At 41.9% G+C, this 21,224-nt stretch overlaps 1 protein-coding gene across 6 annotated transcripts in view; it reads right to left on the minus strand.

Moving 5' to 3' along the window:
• Positions 1-21,224, minus strand: part of SIL1 (SIL1 nucleotide exchange factor) — a 296,046-nt gene that overhangs the window by 71,660 nt on the left and 203,162 nt on the right. For all 6 annotated transcript variants that reach the window (XM_073801853.1, XM_033853230.1, XM_073801854.1 and 3 more), the window contains 3 exons: positions 17,535-17,655; positions 10,290-10,389; positions 1,715-1,906 (listed from right to left, as the gene is read on the minus strand). In XM_073801853.1, coding sequence (XP_073657954.1) covers positions 1,715-1,906; positions 10,290-10,389; positions 17,535-17,655 — 413 coding nt within the window. The remainder of the gene's footprint in view (positions 1-1,714; positions 1,907-10,289; positions 10,390-17,534; positions 17,656-21,224) is intronic.

The following is a 21,224-nucleotide window of genomic DNA, read 5'->3' on the forward strand; positions in this document are numbered from 1 at the left end:
CTCCAATTTTGTTCACAAATGTATCTTAAGTGACTGGAACAGTGCCTGAAACTTAACAGGCGTGCAATAAATTAACTTATTCAATAAGTGCATGACCTCTCTTGGCTCCTTCCACTTATATCCACCTATTCTCCTCTGAGCTTCATTCAGATGGCACCAGTATCCTGTGAGTAGCAAAAGGTTTAGAGCACAGAGTTTAGGGTCAGACAGATCTTGTTGCAAATCCCAGCTCTACACTCACTAACTGGCTGACCTTGGGCAATCACAAATGTGACCTGTGCTTTATTTGCCTCAGTTATAAAATGGGATTAACAGTAGTACTCCAAAGGCAGGTATGGAAGTCAATGAATTAATGTGTATAAGGCACTTGAATATGTGCCTAGTATATGATAATGCTCAATAAACATTAACTATTACAATTATGGCACAAGTCTGATCAGTCATTTCCCTGCTTCAAACTCCCCAATGGTTCTTAGGATCAAGGATAAAATCATGAAGAGAATGATTTTCCAAACCTCACCTCTCTGACTCCGTAACCTTTCCACTTTATCTATGCCACCCCACCCACTGGTCTCTGTGCTCCAGTCACTCCAGTCTTTTCCAGGTCCCCAATCTCACCAAGTTCTTCTCTGACTCAGAATTTTTGCACATGCTGTTTCCTCTGCCTCTAATGCTCTAATACAATGGGGCAAACTTTTCCTGAAGGGCCTGAAAGTAAACATTTTTGGCTTTGTGAGCCATGTGGCTCACTGCCACTGTAGCAGTAAAACAGTCAAAAGCAATAAAACAACACATAAACAAATAGATGTGACTGTGTTCCAATAAAACTTTGTTCACAAAAGTGGGCCATAGTTTGTCACCCCCAGTTCCAATCTCCCCTCTTTGCCTAGTTAACCCCTAATCATCCTTTAATGCTCAGCCTAAATGTCACTACTTCAGAGAAGCCTTCCCCAACTAGGCTAAGTTCCCCTGTTATATATTCACACATTACCCTCTGGAGCCCTTATCGCAGTCTTAAATTATCTCATTATTAAATTGTTAATTTTTTCATTGTTCAATTGTTCATTATTTAATCACTCTCACTTCCAGACTATAAGCTACATGGAACAAGTACCACATCTATTTTACCTCTGCTGTATCCTCAGTGTTGAAAAATTAAATGAAGTAACACTCCAAATGAAAAAGAGCTTGCCTCTGGTCTGTAAGAAGATATCTTACTACAACAGATATTGGCCTAGATTAAAAATGCTATATACCAGGCTTCCCTGGTGGTGCAGTGGTTAAGAATCTGCCTGCTAATGCAGGGAACATGGGTTCGAGTCCTGGTCCAGAAAGATCCCACATGCTGCAGAGTAACTAGGCCCAGGCGCCCCAACTACTGAGCCTGCGCTCTAGAGCCCGCGAGCCACAACTGCTGAAACCCGTGCACCTAGAGCCCATGCTCCGCAATAAGAGAAGCCACTGCAATGAGAAGCCCGCACACCGCAACGAAGAGTAGCCTCCGCTCACCACAACCAGACAAAGCCCGCGCGCAGCAACGAAGACCCCACGCAGCCAAAAAAAAAATAATAATAAATAAATATTTTTTTACAAAATGCTGTACACCTTGAGAGAGAAGGAAAGATGGTGACAATATTTTCGTAGGGCCTTGGGCAGGGGGTGTTATTTTTTGGAGCTGTTAAAAGTCAGACTGACAGTCAATGAAATATAATACCTGATGGACATAATATTCAAGATCAAAGAGTGCCGCAATCTTCTCTTCCAGGCTGGAGTTGGAACTATTGAACTTGTTGATCAGTCGTACCATAATCTGCATGTCAGTCTCAATGACAACATTCAGCTCCTCAAAGTCCTTCTTCAGCTCCTCAATGGGACGGAACAGCCGTTTAACTTTGGCCTGCCTTGCCTAAGGAGAGTAGCAAAGAGATGGTTAATCCTCAGTTGAAGACATCTCCCCAAGACTCCTGTGGTCTACCATGGATGCCCATCCTCAAAGAACTGCTGCTCTACGAGGCAATCTTCTTTAATCTGTACTATCAAAAGTCCTGATACTTTCCAAGATGCCCAGAGAATAGAGAGCCCTCAGAGTCTACCCATGTAGCCCTCTGCCCCAAGAACACACTCAAGATTTTCCAAGGTTCACCTAACTCAGTATGCCTTCCAATGTTCGGAAGAATGTCAAGTCTTCTTTTTGTAATCACTGAGGTCAGGGGAAGCAATGCAAGCTCACTCTCCAACCCCTAACCTCACGCGGGAAAGCTGAGGTCTAAGACGGAATAATCCACACCTTGGTTCTCTTTCTTCTACAATCATAGGATATCTTTGCTTTGCCCCTGCCCCATCCAGCAACATTTTAGGGAAACCCGGATGGAGGAAACTGTGGGTAAAGAGCTGTCAGAGTGGGAGCAATTTGCTGATGAAAATTAAATCTCTGTCATTACTGTCAATCTAACTACAGGTGTACAATTTGTTCAACTTTTGAAGTAGCTAAATTACTGTATGTACTATAATCAAGTCTCAAACAATTTTTGCTCAGTCCCTCCCCAACCCCCACACATATAAAGATTTTAAAATGAAGTTATGTTGGAGGTGAATAAGAGGCTTTAATTAGATATTTTATACATGTGATACTTTCTGTTTTCTTCCCAATTTTAGAGGATAGTGCTTATAAAGAGAGTCTGAAAGGTCATAGTGGCTTATGTCTCTATCTTCCAAGAATAATTAAAAGGCCCGAATATTTATAAAAGGCAGGATGATGAGCAGCTGTCAGCTCCAAATTGCTCATCTATTACTTGTGGGTTTTCTCTCCAGTTACAAGGACTCCATAGAAACACCAACCAAAGAAATGAATCAGTCTCTCTTAAAAAAAAAACCAAGTTCCTAGCAGAGCAATCACACCTATGCGATGCCATATTCTCCTTTAGGCTAAACAATGAAATGCTCTCCTTACACCCAGCTAGAGGACTCTGGGTGGCTGCCAAAGGCCAGGCAAAGAGGTCTAGGAAAGCTGAGTCACTGCCTAGAGCTGTGGGATGACAGACAAGTGAGCAGGATAAGAAACTAGTCACCTCTGCCTCACAAAAATGATGCATGCCTGGCCCTTCGGAAGGCCTTTAACAAAACAAAACTTTAAATTTTGCAGTAATTATAAACTCAAAGGAAATTACAAAAATAATACACAGAGTACTATATAGCCTTCATTCAGCTTCCTCCGATGGTAACATCTTATGCAATAACAGCACAATGTCAAAACCAAGAAAGTGACATAGGTACAATACTATTAACTAGACCACAAGCCTTATTCAGATTTCACCAGCTTTTACATGTACACATTTGCATGTACGTGTGTGCATCATTCTCCACAATTTTATCTAATATACAGATTCATAACAGAACAATCAAGTTACAGAACTGTTCCATCACCATCAAACAACTCCACCGTAGTCCTCTATAGTTGCACCTCATCCTCTCATCCCTTGCCTCCTGTCCCTATGCCCTGGCAACCACTAACTTGTTCTCCATAACTATAATTCTAGCATTTGGTGAAAGCTATACAGACAGTTACACAGTCTGTAATTTTTTGAGATTGGCCCTTTTACTAAACTTAAGGCACTTGAGATCTATCCAAGTTACTGTAAATATCAATGGTTTGTTTCTTTTTAATGCTGAGTAGTATTCCACTGTATAGATGTACAGTTTGTTTAAACATTCACCTGTTGAAGAATGTTTGTTTCCAGGTTTGGAGTATTATGAATAAAACCGCATGAACATTTGTATAAAGCTTTTTAAAAAAATAAATTTGGGGGCTTCCCTGGTGGCGCAGTGGTTAAGAATCTGCCTGCCAATGCAGGGTACATGGGTTCGATCCCTGGCCCAGGAACGTCCTACATGCTGCAGAGCAACTAAGCCCTTGTGCCACAACTACTGAGCCTGCGCTCTACAGCCCGTGAGCCACAACTACTGAGCCCGCGTGCCACAATTACTGAATCCCACGCACCTAGAGCCCGTGCTCTGCAACAAGAGAAGCCATGACAGTGAGAAGCCTGCGCACCGCAACAAACAGTAGCCCCGCTTGCCACAACTAGTGAAAGCCCTCACACAGCAATGAAGATCCAACACAGCCAAAAATAAAATAAAATTTAAAAAATAAACTTAAGTTCTTATTTCTCTGGGATAAGTGCCCAAGAGTGCAATTGCTGGGTCATAATGATAAGCATATGTTTGGTTTTATAAGAAAGAGCCCAACTATTTTCCAGAGTAGCTGAACCATTTTATATTCCCACTAACAATGTATGAAAGATCCAGTTTCTCCACATCCTCACTAGTATTTAGTATCATCATTTAATAGTAATAGATACTGCTATCTATTACTATCTATCTAATAGATAGTATTATCACTAAATAGTAATAGATGTATAGTGATATTTCATGGTGAATTTAATTTGCATATCTCTAACATCTAATAACATTAAACATTTTTTCATGTGCTTATTTGCCATCTACATATCCTCTTTGGTGAAATGTTTGTTCATGTCCTCTTCCCATTTTCAAATTGTTTGTTGGTTTTTACTGTTAAGTTTTGAGGGTTCTTTATATGTTCTAGATAGATGCAAGTCTTTTATCAGATAGACAGTCCTTGCTTTGTACAGATCTGATATGCACCAATTTCAACCGCAGTTTAAATAATACTAGTCTCCCAACATGACTCAAACTTCAGTTGCCATCAATATACTTAACTTTAATTGCATTAAGTACCAACTTTGCTGCTAGCTCTTCAGTCCATAAATCACTATGTAAATAACATAAATGCCAATCATGAACAGTGGCTGATCACATTTATTTCAAAATCTGACAGTGAACTATCACTGTGCATCCATTATGCAGTTCACACACAGATGTCAAGTGTGTGGTTATATGGCTTCCTCATACCCCAAGGACAAACCCATGTAACATTTCATAAAAATGGATAATCAAAAGAGAGAACTGATCAACAAAGTTGAAAGCGCAGCAAAGAAACAAAAAGTGGTAACTCTGGTAGTTGAACATATATTACTAAACACACATGGAATTACAGATGATGTCATAATTTTTGCTACAACTATCAAAATAATTTTAAAACTTCAAGAGAAGGATAGTCTATTATAGTCTCCTTTATTTTTATTCACTTCACTGTTCTTTCTTCCCAATGGTCCATGTTTTCTTCTGTTATTATTTCCTTTCTCTTTGAAAAATATTCTTTAGTCATTCTTTTAGGTAGGTCTGCTGGTGATAAATTCTTTTAATTTTCTTTTGTGTGAGAGTGTCTTGATTTTCTCCCTGACACTCCTGAAGGAGATTTTCATTGGCTACAGAATTCTGAGTGAACAATTTGTTTTTTTCAGCACTTGAAAAATATGCCACATATTTTTGGCCTTGTGATTTCAGATGAAAAAGATGCTGTCATTCAATCATTATTCCCTATTGATAGTATGTGGTTTCTGTCTTGCTACTTTCCAGATTTTTTTTCTGTCTTTAGTTTTCAGAAGGTTGACTGTGATGTGTCATGGTATTGATTTCTTTGAATTTATCCTATTTAGAATTCACTCAGCTTCATGAATCTGTGGGTTTATATCTTTCGCCAATTGGGGGAGTTTTCCATCTTTATTTCTTTGATTATTTTCTCAGCCCAATATTCTTTCTCCTCTCCTTCTGAGACTCTGTGACACAAATCTTAGATTTTCTGTTATAATCCTACAGGTCCTTAAGTCTCTGTTCATTTTTTTTTCAATCTGTTTTCTGTTACTTAGATGACTTTTTATCTGTCTTTAAGTTCACTGATTCTTTTCTTTCTCATCTCTATTCTACTAGTAAGCCTATCCAGTGATTATTTTTCTAATTTTCAGTTGTATTTTTCAGTTCTAAAATTCTATGCTGTTCTTATGTCTTCTATTTCTCTGCTGAGATTATCATTTGTCTCAAGAGTGTACATAACTGCTTGAAGCATTTTTATGATAACTGCTTTAAAATTCTTGTTTGATAATACCAACTCCTGGGTCATCTCACTGTTGGCATTGGTTAATTGTCTTTCCTAATTCAAGTTTTGATTTTCCTGGTTCTTGGTATGATGAGTGATTTTTGGTATACTAGGCATTTTGAGTATTAAGTTATAAGACTCTGAATTCCACTGAAACTTCCTTTACAGTAGGCAGTCACACAGTTTAGGTTTAATATGTTGGTTCTGGTCTTGTACAGTTGTGACCCCAAGACAATTTAGTTTTCACAGAATTTGCAGTGTTATTTTGGTCTGCTTCCTGTGTGTGCTACCTAGAGCTAATCTAAAAACATGGGCAGTATTCTAGTTCCATTCTCAAATCTGCTGTGTTAATTCTGGTCAGTTTCTTTTGTGGGTTACTAGGGAGCATTCCCAGAACTTCATATGCAAAATTCCTTTCTCCATCTCCCTTCCCTCCAAAACCCTACCACCACTCTTCTTGTTAGGAGAAGGAAGAGCATCACCTGCCACTGCTGCACACTCAGCATTGGGAATGGAAGCCCTTCCTTGGCCTCTACTGACATCACCTTGGCAGGGTAACTGAAGCACTGCCTCATCACTGCTGATCTGAGGGTAGAAGTTCGGGCTCCTCACTTATCCCCATTAACACTGCCCCGGAGTAGAAAGCCGAATGCTGACTTACGCTGCCTTGTTCCCACCAGATGGAGGGTAGAAGTACAGACTCTCCATTCACCAGCCCTCTGGCATCGATGAAGCTAAGAGAAGTGAAAAACTACCTTGGTGCTGCCAGGGAGGGGACAGACATTCAGGTTTCCTTCTTAGCCTCTGCTGACACCACCCCAACAGAAAAAGCAGCCTGCTACACGCATGTGAAGGGTGAAAACCAGGCTCCACACTTGGTCTCTGCTGGTACTACAGCAGTGGGAGAAGCAGAGAATAGTCTTCTACCACCGGGCAGAGAGTAGAAATTCAGGCTCTCTGCTCAATTCTCCCTGACACCACCTTGATTGAGGTAGAAGAGCACTGCCTCACACCATCTATTGCCACCAGAGGGGGTGCAAGTTCAGGCTCCCCACTCAGCTTCTGCTGATACCACTCTGGTGGAGGAAAGAGAGTACAGCTTTGCTATATTACACCAAATGGGAGGTGGAAATACAAGTTCCCCATTCAACTCCCACTGGCACTAACGGAGGTCTTTGGCTAAAGCAGAATAAGTATTGTCAAAAAGTTTTTTGTTCTATTAGGCTGCCCTTTTCCTAGTTCTATCTTATGAAGAGCAGGCCTTTCTTAGGGCCTTTTCTCTATCTGTACCTGTTGCTATTTCCAAGATACGGGCTTCTCCAGTGCCCATTCTGGGATACAGAGAGGGCAAAAAGAAAGCCAAGGAACTCACTGCCATGTCATCCCTGAAATTCCAAGGTCCCTATCTAATCCACCTTCTTCTTCTCACCTTTAAAGTCTTCTTATATTTGCTTTTAGTATTATGTCCAGGATTTTTAGTTGTCCTGAGCAGGAAGAATAGGGAGAAATGAGTCTATTTTATCTTGTCCAGAATCAAAAGTTTAAGAAGGCCATATTTGGGGGACCTCCTGGTGTTCCAGTGGTAAAGAATCTGCCTTCCAATGCAGGGGACGCGGGTTCGATCCCTGGTCGGGGAACTAAGATCCAACATGCCGCGGGGCAACTAAGCCCACGCGCCTCAACTAGAGAGAAAAAACCCACACACCACAACCAGAAAGAGAGAAACCCACGTACCACAATGAAGAGCCCGTGCGCCACAACAAAAGATCCCACAGGCCGCAGTGAAGATCCCTCGTGCCACAACTAAGACCCAATGCAGCCAAAAATAAATTAAATAAATAAATAAATATTTTTTAAAAAGAAGACCATATTTTTTAATGGAGCAATTTAAAGGATATAGGTAAATAACAGCTGATGTGATAAAACATAAAGCATCAAGCAATTTGTATGATAGTAGGGGGATAAAGAGATCAGGTTCAAAAACAATGGCCCAAATGTGTTGGGTAAGACAGAGATTTTCCACAAAACAAGGGACTCTGGGGGCTTTGCTGGTGGCGCAGTGATTGAGAGTCCGCCTGCCGATGCAAGGGACACAGGTTCGTGCCCCGGTCCGGGAAGATCCCACATGCTGCGGAGTGGCTGGGCCCGTGAGCCATGGCCGCTGAGCCTGTGCTCCACAACGGGAGAGGCCACAACAGTGAGAGGCCCACGTACAAAAAAAAAAAAAAAAAAAAAAAGCAAGGGACTCTGGGAAGGACTGATTCACTTAAATCTAATAAGTTACCAATGGTTATAATGGAATTGATGCCCTTCTCCCAAAAAAATAAGGTAAAAAAAATTAACTCAATTGGTTGAGATATGATACAATATCTCACAGTATTGTCTTTATAAATAGTAAAAGTACATCCTGTACTTGCAAGTCACCATGCAAAGATTTTGTTTAAAGATTGATAAACAAAAAGTATTATGGTATCTGCAGCCAGGAGCTTGAGACATGTAAGAAACTCCCCAACCTACTTCAAGTTAATTTATTTGCCAGTCCCAATGCATTGGCAGGGAGCTGAGTCAGTCCAGGAAGGATACAAATGAAAATGAGAAAAAGAACCTAGGACCCAGCACCTCAGTGAAGGAGCTAACAACCTAAGTGCCACAGAAGTAAAGAAACAGTGTGGCAGCCATAAGTCAGAAGTGGCAGCTGACTCAAATCAGCTGGTACAGGAGTGTCATATTTGGCTACCATTATTGGGATCTCCCCTTGCACAGGGAAAGAATTATTTTTAATAGCAAAAAAAACAGCAACTGAAAACTTAAATAATCTCTTGCTTTTACATTAAAAAATATTTTCATAATATTCATACTTTTCTACACTAACTGAATTAGGGGTAAGAATGTCATTAAAGAGAGCAAAGAGAAGAGACAGGGGTGCAGTGGGTCTTCCACCCACAGAGAAAACATGGAACAGGGGCCAACTTTTATGTTCCCATCTGCTCCATGTGGAGCTCATGGTGAGAGAATGAGTGGGAATGAACCCAACCCCTGGTCACAGGAATACCAATCTCTGCTCCAGGCACCTAAGCATGCACTGCTCTCCTCTGCTGGCCTCACCTTCAGCAGGTAGGGGATTTGCTTTTCCTCACACCTCTCCACCCACACAGTTAATACACCTGCAGTGGGATATAATTTTATGCATCACCTTCCTTTACCACAATTGCTGCCATCCTGCTACTCACCTTCTCATACCACATACACTCTCCACGTTGGGAGATGAGACTTTGGTAAGATGAGTAAAGACATGGAGACTTGGCCTGCATATTAACACCTCCTCCTGAGGTCCTCTCCAACACACACACACACACACACACACACACACAGTCCATCTGTCTCAGAAATACTTAGCTCTGAAGGATCTGAGGGACCTAAAGCTTCCTCCACTAACACACAGGCTGTCAAGAACCTGGTGTTGCCTTTCCAAGATACTGCCAGAATTCTGGGGTGAGGGCAGAGAAATATAATACAAAGCAAAGGGGCTTGTGAAGAGGAGAAGGGGGAGGGAGAACTTAGAAAGGTCTGCAAGGCAGACATTGGAGGAGGTTCTTTCAAGGACAGGACTCAAGCGGAAATGTAAAAACTGATTTGCAACATTCTCTGGCTATCACATGAGCTCATGATCCATCTAAGAATAAGACTTCATTCTGATAGGTCGGGATCCATGAGCCATCCCAGACATTAGAGGCGTAACCAAGGGGCTACAATTCTGCCTCTTTCTCCTTTTCAGTCCCTTAGCTTATAAACAAATTTAGAGCTGGAGGAAACCTCAGCCATCTGTTGTACATTTAAGGAATTTGAGGTCTGGAAAAGGTTTGCTATATGTTCAAAGGACTTGGGCCCCTTCCTTCCTGGTCTAGGTCCTCTGTCCTTTAAACTTGTGCCTAATCCAAGTATAAGTGAAGAGATCTGGGTTTTAATCTCTATTCCCCTCACTGATGTCTGTGGTAATGCAGAGTATGGCTCTCTCTGCTTTGTGCTTCAGTTTTCCCAAATATGTAATGGGAAGTTGGATTCTAATGTAAACGATGACAGAAAAGTTCCCAGCGTTTTTTTTAAGAGTCTGTAAAGGGTTACTTATTTGGCATTAACTTACTTGGCTCTTTAAATTATTTTATAATATTATTGTTATTATTATCCCATGTTCACTGCTAAAGCTTCAGGAGACAGTGATTCCCTTCAAGGCCATTCTGCAGGATGACATGAACTCACTATAAACAACATCACAAACCTTGTCTTCCTTTGAACTCTCCATATCTGCCCCCTCCTTGAATTTTGCCAGTGCGCTCTTGAGGTCCTGAGATGTATAGGTATTGGTGTTGATGTCCAGCCTGTCCAAAGAGAAGTTGAGAGTCACAAGGGGGGCACCATCTTTCCCAAGAAAGAAAACCCCTCTGGGTGGCTGGCACTCCAAAGCCAGCTAATCCAGGCCAGCTCTAACTCAGAGCACACTATCCTAACTTTGCCGTGGGTCAACCAGAAGTCTAACAGGGTGATCTCACCTTGAAGCTAGAGGAGGAAAGAGCTGAAGATGGAGTCACTTCATGAAAGAGGAGAAAATGGCATAAGGCAGACAGAAGCCCACCATGGACAGAGAGCTCTCAACCAGCTACTTGGGCAGAACAAGTCTAGAATGACTGTGCGATGCTGCTCTCTCAGTACGTGCCAGAGTAAGACCTCCTGGAGGATGCTGGGCACAGACAGAGGAAATAACATATACCCTATTTATATTCTTCTAGGAAAGAGACCAACAGGGACCTGAGCCCCCCAAGTGTGTGCCTGACCTGATTTGACGGCTCAGTCTATCTTTACAAAAACAGGTTGGATAAATTCATACCCTTAAGACCAACCCCTGAGCACAGAGTACATGCAGGAGGTATGAGTCAACCTGACAAAGGAATGAGTTTGAGATACTGAGAACTAAAATCGAGGCCAGCCACCTTCCATAGCCAGCCTCCAAGGACAGGGAAGAAAGGAACCAATGTGGACATAATGTCAGGAACCTGGCAGAGACTAGAGTGGTATCCTCACAAAGAGCCCTGGAGCTGATCCAAGCCACAACAATTCATCTTGACTGCAGAGAAGGTATTCATGGGGTGAGGGGGTGGAAGGCAGGTTTTGCCACCAGCACTCACTTCAGTTCAGTTAACAGAGGTAAGAAAAAGAGTGGTACATACAGACTAAGGGAAGCGTAGAAAGTGAGCTGTGCATGACAAGACTGTCCAGCTGGCAGGGCAGGGGGAGGGAGGAATCCAGATATCCCTGGAGATATATCAGAGGCTGGGGAGGAAGGGGCTACTGGACTACTCTCTGTTCCAGGCGAGATGAGTACATCAGTCTCATGGTCCAAGATCCTAGCCAGCCTCAGGTCTCATGAGAGGTACTCACTCAGTCTTTGATTCATCCTAGAGACCCCTTAGGGCCCTCAGAAAAACACTTGACTTCTTTAAACCCCAGTCCTCCTAAACTAATTAATAATAGCTAATCACTCCCACTTACAGACCACTTATCCATGTGTCAGGCACTATGTTAACCCTTTAGAAGTAATATTTCATTCAAATCATTACCACAACCCTACAAGGTAGGAAAGAGAACCCCTTTCCTGTCAGAGAATCACCCACTGCCAGCTGCAAGAGGATGCCACTGCCCTGACCCTTACCCCTAGGAGGGAGTTACGTATTTAGGGCTATAACTTGAGCAGATTATCTCCTCCTTCCTCCAATACTTGGTCAGGATTAATCCCGTCATGTCTGTATATCTGTTTACTGCCTAAAGTCCCATTCTTCAGGCTATCCATCATCACCCACTCTCAGCCCCAACTGCACACACAGAAGTGTGCACATGTGTGGGTACACATGAGTGTGTGCACATGCACAGGCACACATACAACTATCCTCAGCTGCTATTCTCACTTTATTCTTCACTGAGAAAAACAGATGTTATCAAGAACTCCCTCACCTTTCCATCATCCACTCTATACACCACCTGCACCTAAATCTGTATTTTCTGCTTTCTCTACTATTGGAATGGATGACAGTGTCCCTGCCCCTGCTGAACTTAGGCTAGAGATCCCACTTGCCTTTTCAAAAGCTTTAACTCCCATAATTATACCACTCCCACCTGCCTGCATCATCAATTTTTCCTTTGATTGGATTATTCCCATCAGCATACCAACACTCCTTTGACTCCACAGTCTCTAATTATCATGCCATTTCCCTGCTCCTGTTCAGATTAAGTAAAACTTTATGAACACATTGTCTTCATTCACTATCCACACCTCCTTGAATGCTATTTACGTTGCCATATGCATTAACCTGGATTTTATTCCCACAACCCCACTAAAACTTCTCATCAAAATTCCCAGTAACTGATGGTCAAATCCAATGGACTCTTCACTAGTGCCATGTTCCTCAACCACTCAGCAGCATTTACACAGTTCACCCCTCCCTCCTTGAAACACTCTCCTTTCCCGGCTTCTTGTTGCCACACTCTCTGGGTTCTTCCTCTTCCTTACTCCTTCTCTGTCTCTTCTTGTTGGTTCCTTATCTCCTACCTAAATCCTATATGCTGGAACACCTCAGAGTTCAATCCTGGACAATCTTTTCTTCTCTATCTCTACCCTCTCACCTAAATATTTTAAAATATCTATCAGGCAGTGATGCCCAAATTTACATCTTTGACCCAAATCTCTTCTCTGAGTACCAGCCAGACTCCTGTACAACTACTGATATATCTTGGATCTCGGATATTTAATGGCCACCCCAAACTTATTACATCTAAAACATAGGTCTTGATAGTTCTCCCCATAAAACTGTCCCTCTCTCAATCTTTTCTAGTTCAATAAATAGTACCTTCAAGTACCTAGTTGTGCAAATCCCAAATGAGGCTTTACCCTGAACCCCTAACCCTACCCTTTTTCCAACCCCTACATCTAAGTCGTAAGCAAGTCCTATTGCTGCTACCTCCAAATTAAATCTCCAATTCATCCACTCTCCTTCACACACCATAGACTAAGCCACCATTATGTTTTGCCTGATCCACTTAAATGACATTCTAATCGTCTCTGTGCATCTTTTTTTGTCCACCTTCAATCTATCCTCCATATACATAGCAACTAGAATGATCTTGCTAAACTACATTGCATTAAATGACGCTCCCACCCCAAATCCTCCAATGGCTTTCCATTACAATTCTACTTAAATGAAGAACATTTAACATGCTCCTCAAAATTCCACATGATCTAGCCCCCTCATAGCTTCCCAATCTCATCTCATATTAGTCTTCTTCCTTCTCCTACCCTCTAGTCAACCTGATCATTTTCCTGTTTCTTGAACTTGACAAAGCCCTTTCCTTAACAAAGCCAGAAAATCTTCTTGTTTCTTCTGCCTGAAATGCTCTAACCATAAACCTATAAAACTAACCCTCTGCATGACTAAATGCCCCTCATACTTCAGGTCTCAGTTCAAACATCTCTTTGAGAAGGTCTTCTCAAACCATCCTATCTACAGTTACCTCCCTCAGGGACTTATCACCTTATTTCTTCCCTAGTATTTATTATAATCTGTAATTACCTTACTTGCATACTTATTTCTCTCTTTTCCTGCCTGCCAACCTCAATAAAGCTAGCATCTTGCCTGTTTTGTTTACTACTGTATCCCCAGTGCCTGGCACATAGGCACTCAATAGGTCTTTTGTGAAATGAATGAATGGAGTAAGTAAATGGTCCTGTCCTTGGCCCACTCCCTTAACTACTTACCATATTATACCGTGGTAAATGCTCAACCCAAAATGAAACAACTTGGATGCAGTTTGTCCCTTATCCCTCTAAACATAAGAGGATGACTCAAAAATCTGGTTGTTCCAAGGCAAAAATAGAGATGTACTATGGAGAGATTGACAGGGATACAGACTAAAACCAGTGGAGACGGCAATACCTAACACACAAAGAGGAAGAGGAAAACCTGCTGAGAGCCAACTATACACTGAACTCAGGTAGTGCCAAGAGAATCTTCTGGGACAAGTCAGAGTCAGGAAACCTCTCCCAGGCTTTAGAACCCACAGGAACTGTAGCTCTAGGTAGCAGTGTGGCCAGTCACACATCCAGCAGCTCTAATGGAGAAGCTGCCATGGATTAGGCTGAATGGACTATTCCCATCTCTCTCTAGCCAGTGGTTCTTTTTTTTTTTAATTTACTTATTTTTATTTTTGGCTGCCTTAGGTATTTGTTGCTGCGTGCGGGCTTTCTCTAGTTGCTGCAAGCAGGGGCTACTCTTTGTTGCGGTTTGCAGGCTTCTCATTGGGTGGCTTCTCTTGTTGCAGAGCACGGGCTTTAGGCGCGTGGGCTTCAGTAGTTGTGGCACTCGGGCTCAGTAGTTGTGGCTCGCGGGCTCTAGAGCACAGGCTCCGTAGTTGTGGCACACGGGCTTAGTTGCTCCGCGGCATGTGGGATCTTCCCGGACCAGGGCTCGAACCCGTGTCCCCTGCACTGGCAGGCAGATTCTTAACCACTGAGCCACCAGGGAAGTCCTAGCCAGTGGTTCTTAACTTTGTGGGATCACCAACTTCTTTGACAATCTGATGGAAAGCTGTGGATCTTGTTCCCCAAAACAGAATTAAGTCAATAAGCAAAATATTATAACAATTTTGAAAATTAGCCCTGCCCTTTGGCCTATGTTCCCATTCCAGAACTAAAGAGGCAGGAAGACACTGTAAAGTGGAATTAAAGGAGCACAGGATGAAGTCCACTCCATGAGAAGGAAGTCACCACCAAAGGCAATCAGAGACTCACTGAGCTCACAGCACTGAACACCCACACCACCTTGTCAACGCCTTTGGGCTTCTGTTCAGACAGGTTTGCTGCTGGCTATAAATGCTGAGAAGGAAGAAGACATGTCCAGCATATCCTGGAGGCTATTCCAGGGCAGAGCCCTCAGAAACGTTCCAAAGGAGAAAAGCAAAGAGGCAGGAGTAGGGACGAATATTCTTCTCTTATGATGTCTCTACTACAGACCACATGGATGGCTCTGCTTTCTAGTATAAAAAGACAGGAGCAACAGACAAAGCGATAAGTGCTCCTACTGATGATCTATGGTCAGGTATTGGAGAAATCACTTCCCATAGTATTAAAACCAACAAATAAAAAGCTCCAAATTCATCAAGTTCCTAAACCAGGAAAAAATAGTCTTAAACCAGGAAAAAATAGTCTTCTTATTCAGAAAATAAGACTTGACTTAGATGTGAGAAAAGACTTTCTAAGTACTTTGAGACACTGAAAAATGTATGTATAAGCATGCTAGGGATGGAGGGAGGTTGACAGGGGTTACAACAACGAGATTTGATTCTTTCTTCGATGGTTCTGAGAAAATAATCATCATATAACCTGGGTTAATCCAGGTTCAGGCCTATATGGAGAGATGGGGGAAAGTAAAGATCCTTCCCACTTTGGAGTGACTATAAGGATGACAAATAGCTCCTTATCTATCATAATATAAAGTTGAATTTTCCAACAGTGAAAAATGCCCAAATCTGAATAAGCTACTTTGTGGGCTTGTGAGTGCCACATGGACAGGATGGATGACCTTTTGCCAGGTATATAAAAGAAAAGACTCAGGTAAAAATTGGGTCTCTAAGGTAACTTTCTGCCTCATATCTAACTGCAAAATATTGTTAAAATAATAAAAATCCAAGGACTGAGTAACACTAACCCCACTCAGTAATCCATGATTGATTCCCAATACTTACATAAATAGGCATATCTCAGAGATATTGAGGTCACTGTTCCAAACCATCGCAATAAAGTGAATATTGCAATAAAGCGAGTCACATAAATTTTTTGGCTTCCCAGTGCACATAAGTTATGTTTACACTATACTTAGTCTATTAAGTGTGCAACAGCATTACGTCTAAAAAAAAGTAGGTACCTTAATTAAAAGATACATGACAGGGCTTCCCTGGTGGTGCAGTGGTTGAGAGTCCGCCTGCCAATGCGGGGGACGCGGGTTCGTGCCCGGGTCTGGGAAGATCCCGCATGCTGCGGAGCGGCTAAGCCCGTGAGCCATGGCCGCTGAGCCTGTGCGTCCGGAGCCCGTGCTCCGCAACAGGAGAGGCCACAACAATGAGAGGCCCACGTACCGCAAAAAAAAAAAAAAAGATACATGACAAAAACCAATACAAACCAAAAAACCAATTACAATAGTAACATCAAAGATCTATTCATCAAAGAACTAATCACAGGATCACCATAACAAATATTAATGAAAAAGTTTGAAATATTGTGAAAATTACCAAAACGTGACACAGAGACATGAAGTGAGCAAATGCTGTTGGAAAAATGGTAGCAATAGACTTGCTCGACACAGGGTTACCACAAATCTTCAATTTGTGAAAAACGCAGTATCTGTGAACTGCAACAAAGTGAAGCACAATAAAACGAGATATGCTCGTATTAGAACAGGGACAGCAAACTATTTGTAATAATCAGATAATATTTTAGGCTTTGTAGGCCTTATGGGGTGATTTTCCTAACTACTCAACTCTGTCAGTGTAGCAAGAAATCAGCCATAGACAATACCTAAATGAGTGAGCATGGCTATGTTCCAATAAAACTTTATTTATGGACACCAGAATCTGAATTTCAAATAATTTTCAGTCATGAAATATTTTTCTTCTTCAATTTTTTTCAACCATTAAAAAATGTTAACAACAACCTAGCTTCTGGGTCATACAAAAAAAGGCAGTAGTCCCAATATTTTGCTTCAGGCCATAATTTGCTGGTCCTTGTATTAGACACTTCATGGCTGGTATTTATACGGACCTTTCAAACTGCACAATTCCAGCAGCCCCTGCAACCCCATGCCTCAACCTCCTTCTCCCTTACACAGGAAATAGCAAGCAAAAAAACTTGGTAATTCAAGGCAAAAAACAGAAAAATAGAGACTACGAATTGCCCAAAAGCAAATAATCTAAACTGATTATTAAAAAATAAGGCAACTCTTACCATTGGAGAACTTTTGAAAGCCTGTTTTAATACAGACTAACAAGAGGAAAAGTTGGTCTGAATTAAAGACTTTAAAATGCAATTTTATTGTTCACCAAGGAAGTATTACTGCAAAGCAGAAGGCCTAACAGGCCTGTTTTAATGAATAGATGACTCATCTGTAATCAGTGCATTAATTGTTGAGATTCAAATGGGTACCCTTAAAGTACTGGGAAAAATGGCTTCATTTTTAAAGCAGGTTAAGCATTCCCCCTACAGCCTTTTTTAAAGTATCAACTTGCTTTGCAAACTATTTCTTTCCAAAGACCATAGAAGTAAACATCCATAAAACCCTGACAGATTTATCACAAATTCTAAGCTATTAAATTTCAAAAAATTTAAAGCCATGTGTATTTGGGTAAGAAACAATACATTGTCATTACTCTCAGTATTACAGGGTCAATGCTGTCAGTCTCCCAGTCCCTAGGGTTGACACTATACCTTTTGCCTTTTTTCAACCCTTTCAAATTATTTCGAAGCTTGTCCTCATCTTGGAGTTTCACTTCTCTTGCCCCAGTCTGGAGATTCAGCCGCACATGGGATCCTGCAGGAACAGCATGACCTAAAAGCCAAGAAGAGAGAAGACTTATGACCTATACAGTACCTGGAGGGACACTGCATGTGAAAAATTCCTTCAAGCGAAGTGCATAGCACAAGTTATCTTGGAAAGATGAGGTAAACCCCGAGCATAAAAGAGTAATGATGTAGCAAGAATTCAAGTTTTCTCAATTCTGGCAGGATCATAGCAAACTCCAAGTTACACCAACCACTGTGCCTCCATCAGAGAACCGAGGAGCTGGGGAAACACCACTCCAAGACAAACTGTTCTGTTCCTGCCATCCCACTTCAGCAGGGAGTTTCTATATCTTTGCCTAAGAACTAAAAGGGAACTTGAGTACCTGAGTGTATGTGTATAATGATCCACTTCTAACCTCAAACCCATCCAAAATGCCCCAAGGATTTTTTAAAAAGGTATGTTCAGAGTAGAATGGGGAAACCTATCTCTGGGGAGGCTCCCTGATTGGGGGTTAAATGATGCAAAAAGTGAGACCCAGACTGGGAATAAAGGGAATCCCAAATAGATGGTGCCTTTCGTGCAAAGACTCAGACACAGAAACTGACAGGCTGCATTCAGGAGGCAGGGAGCAGAAGAGCTTGGAAAAACTGGAAGGGCTGTGGCGGCTGCTGTCTTGATGTGCCACTGGAACCCCAGTTTGGGTAGGAAAATAAAGGTAATGGTTGAGGAAGTTGGTTCTGGGAAGAGATGAGGCCAAATACTGGCAAGAACAAGAAACTGGTAACTTCTATCCTATTCCTATGATCATGGGGCAAGAGGTAATTTTTTTTTAGCATTAATTCCATCTCCAAGGGAGTTCCCTGGTGGTCTAGTGGTTAGGATTTGGTGCTTTCCCTGCCGTGGCCCAGGTTCAATCCCCAGTCCGGGAACTGAGATTCCACAAGCCGCGCAGCACAGCCAAGGGAAAAAAAAAAAAAAAAATCCTATCTCCAAATGTATGAAAGGGAGAGATTATCTCAACTGGAGAGATCCAAAACCAACATAACAACAAGAGTATCTTCCCGGCTGAAGGCTAAGTAGGTCATCCTTGATCTTCCCTCTACTTTAAACCCCATATACCCAATCTCCCAAAGCTGGTGTTTCTCCTGCCACATGTCTTCTTTCTTCTTGAATGCATACCTTTCTCTCTGCCCTCTCCACCACTGCCCTTCTCTGAACCATCACCATCTCTCTTCTGGATACTGCCAAAGCCTTCTAACTGGCCTCTACTATCTCCTCTTACCTCCTAATCAAACTGTTCTTTACAATGAATGATTTTTTTTTTCTTTCAAAACACAAATCTGACTATGTTATTCCCCTGCCTCGAACCTTTTGATGGCTTCCTACTGTTCTTAAAGATGAAAATCTTCATGCTGGTCAATGAGGCCCTTTTTAGTATCTAGCTCCTTGCCTGCCTCTTCAAACTTGTCCACTCCTCGTTCCCCATGTTCTAGGCCACACTAGCCTTCTTCCATTCCATGAAAGGAACCATGCTCCCTCCTACCACAGGGCCATTCCACCTGCTGTTCCCTTCGCCCAGAATGCTCCTTCCAACCCCAGCCTCCATCTCTTCATTCTTCCAATCCCAGCTAAGAGTCGCTTCCTCTCTGAGAGGCATCCTCTATTTCCCCAGACCAGATCTGGCTTCCATCTAAAGGCTTTCACACAACACCATGACCCGTTTTCTTTCTCTTTCCTTCTTTCTTTTTTTTTTGACCACCCCATGCAGCTTGCAGGATCTTAGTTCCCCAACCAGGGATTGAACCCGGGTCCACAGCAGTGAAAGCACCTAGTCCTAACCACTGGACTGCCAGGGAACTCCCTGCCATGACCCTTTTTCTTAATAATACTTACCACAATCAATAGTTACATCTTAGTTTATCTTCAGGGTCTATCACATATGCAAGCATATAGTAAACCCTCAATAATTATATATTAAGTGAAAAATCAAAAATGGAAAAGAGAAAATCCTAGCTTATCTAGAGGTGTGTGGAAATGCTAACAAGGATTTTCACTAGGACAAGTAGATTCATAATAATTCATAATAATTAGTAGTCATAGTTATTTTTAGTAGTAATTGTACTAATAACAGTAATAATAATATCTTGAATTTTCAGACTTTTGAAATTAGAAATAAAAAAGAGAAAAAGTACATGACTTTAAAAGTTTCAGAACATAACAGGTTAGACTGTGCTAAGCTGGCCAAGGAAAAGACTAGGATCTTATGTGAATCCATTTATTTTATTTGGGGAAAATTCCAAAATTAATCCCTTCACATAAGCCGCCACAGGGGGCAAGAGCAACCACAATAACATTAACTTAAAATACAGGTTACGCTCATTTAAAATACATGAAACCAGCCACAGCAGCAGTGGCAGAGGCAACAGAAAACAGTATTTCAAATGTTTTCACCCCATTGGGAAAAAGGCCAAGTTAGAGTGTGATCTGACCTGCTTCCTTCTAGGGCCTCTCTGAAGGGACCAGAACACTGGAGAAGAACAAAACAGAGGCCAAAAGTCACCAGATACATGCAGGGATTGGGAGGTAGAGGGGAAGGGGACAAGCAGAAAATAAGACAGGAATCCAGAAAGGCAAATAGGCCTGCAAAGACTGCAGTGTCTATTTCCCTAACCCTGGCTCCCTGAGGGGGGAAAAAATAGGTGGTAGACTGCATCATTGTCACCAGTTCTGTTCCATCCACCCCCGTTACCATGTGACCTCACAGTCCCTCCTACTAGCAGTAGAGTGTACTTTCCCAACCTTTGACTTTGGACTTGGCCTGTGACGTGCTTTGGCCAGCAGGATGTTAGGAAATGTGCCACAGATGTTTGAAATGTGCTTGTGTGTTTGGCTTTTCTCTTGGAATTGTGTACACTGTGAGAAGAACACGCTCTACTAGCATTCTGATCCAAGAAGGATGAGAGACCCATGGAGCAGACCTGGACCCAAAGTGCAGACTGGAGATGAACCCAACTGAGCCCAACCACAGTCAGCCAAGTCTAGCCTATCTGCAGACATGTGAACAAGAATAAATGACTGGATACCTTTTTTAACTTTTTACTTTGAACTACCTTTAAATGTACACTTGCAAAAATAGTATAGAGAGTTTCCATATATCACTTACACAGCTTTTCCCAATGTTAATATCTTATATAGCCATAGACAGTTACTGGGAAATTAATACCAGTAACCAAACTAAAGATCCTTTTCAAACCTTACCAGTGTTTCCACTAAGGTCCTTTTTTGTTCCAGGATCCCATAAGGCCTTTGGTTGTTATTTCTCCCTAGTTTCCTGCACTCTACAACAGTTCCTCAGTCTTCCCTTGTCTTTCATGACCCTGATACCCTCAAGAAGTAAATACTTATCAGTTATTCAGGACTGTCTGGTTCTTGTCATGATTAAACTCAAATCATGCCACCTTGACAGAAGAACAGAAATTATGTCATGCTCTTCTCAGTGTATCATATCAAAAGGTTCGTGATGTCAACATGTCTTATACTGGTGATATTGGTCTTGATCAACTAACAAAAGTAATCTATACTGAGCTTTTCCACTGTGGTAAACAAAAATCATG

Source organism: Tursiops truncatus, chromosome 3 (genome assembly GCF_011762595.2).
Source record: "Tursiops truncatus isolate mTurTru1 chromosome 3, mTurTru1.mat.Y, whole genome shotgun sequence".
NCBI classification, from domain to species: Eukaryota; Metazoa; Chordata; class Mammalia; order Artiodactyla; family Delphinidae; genus Tursiops; species Tursiops truncatus.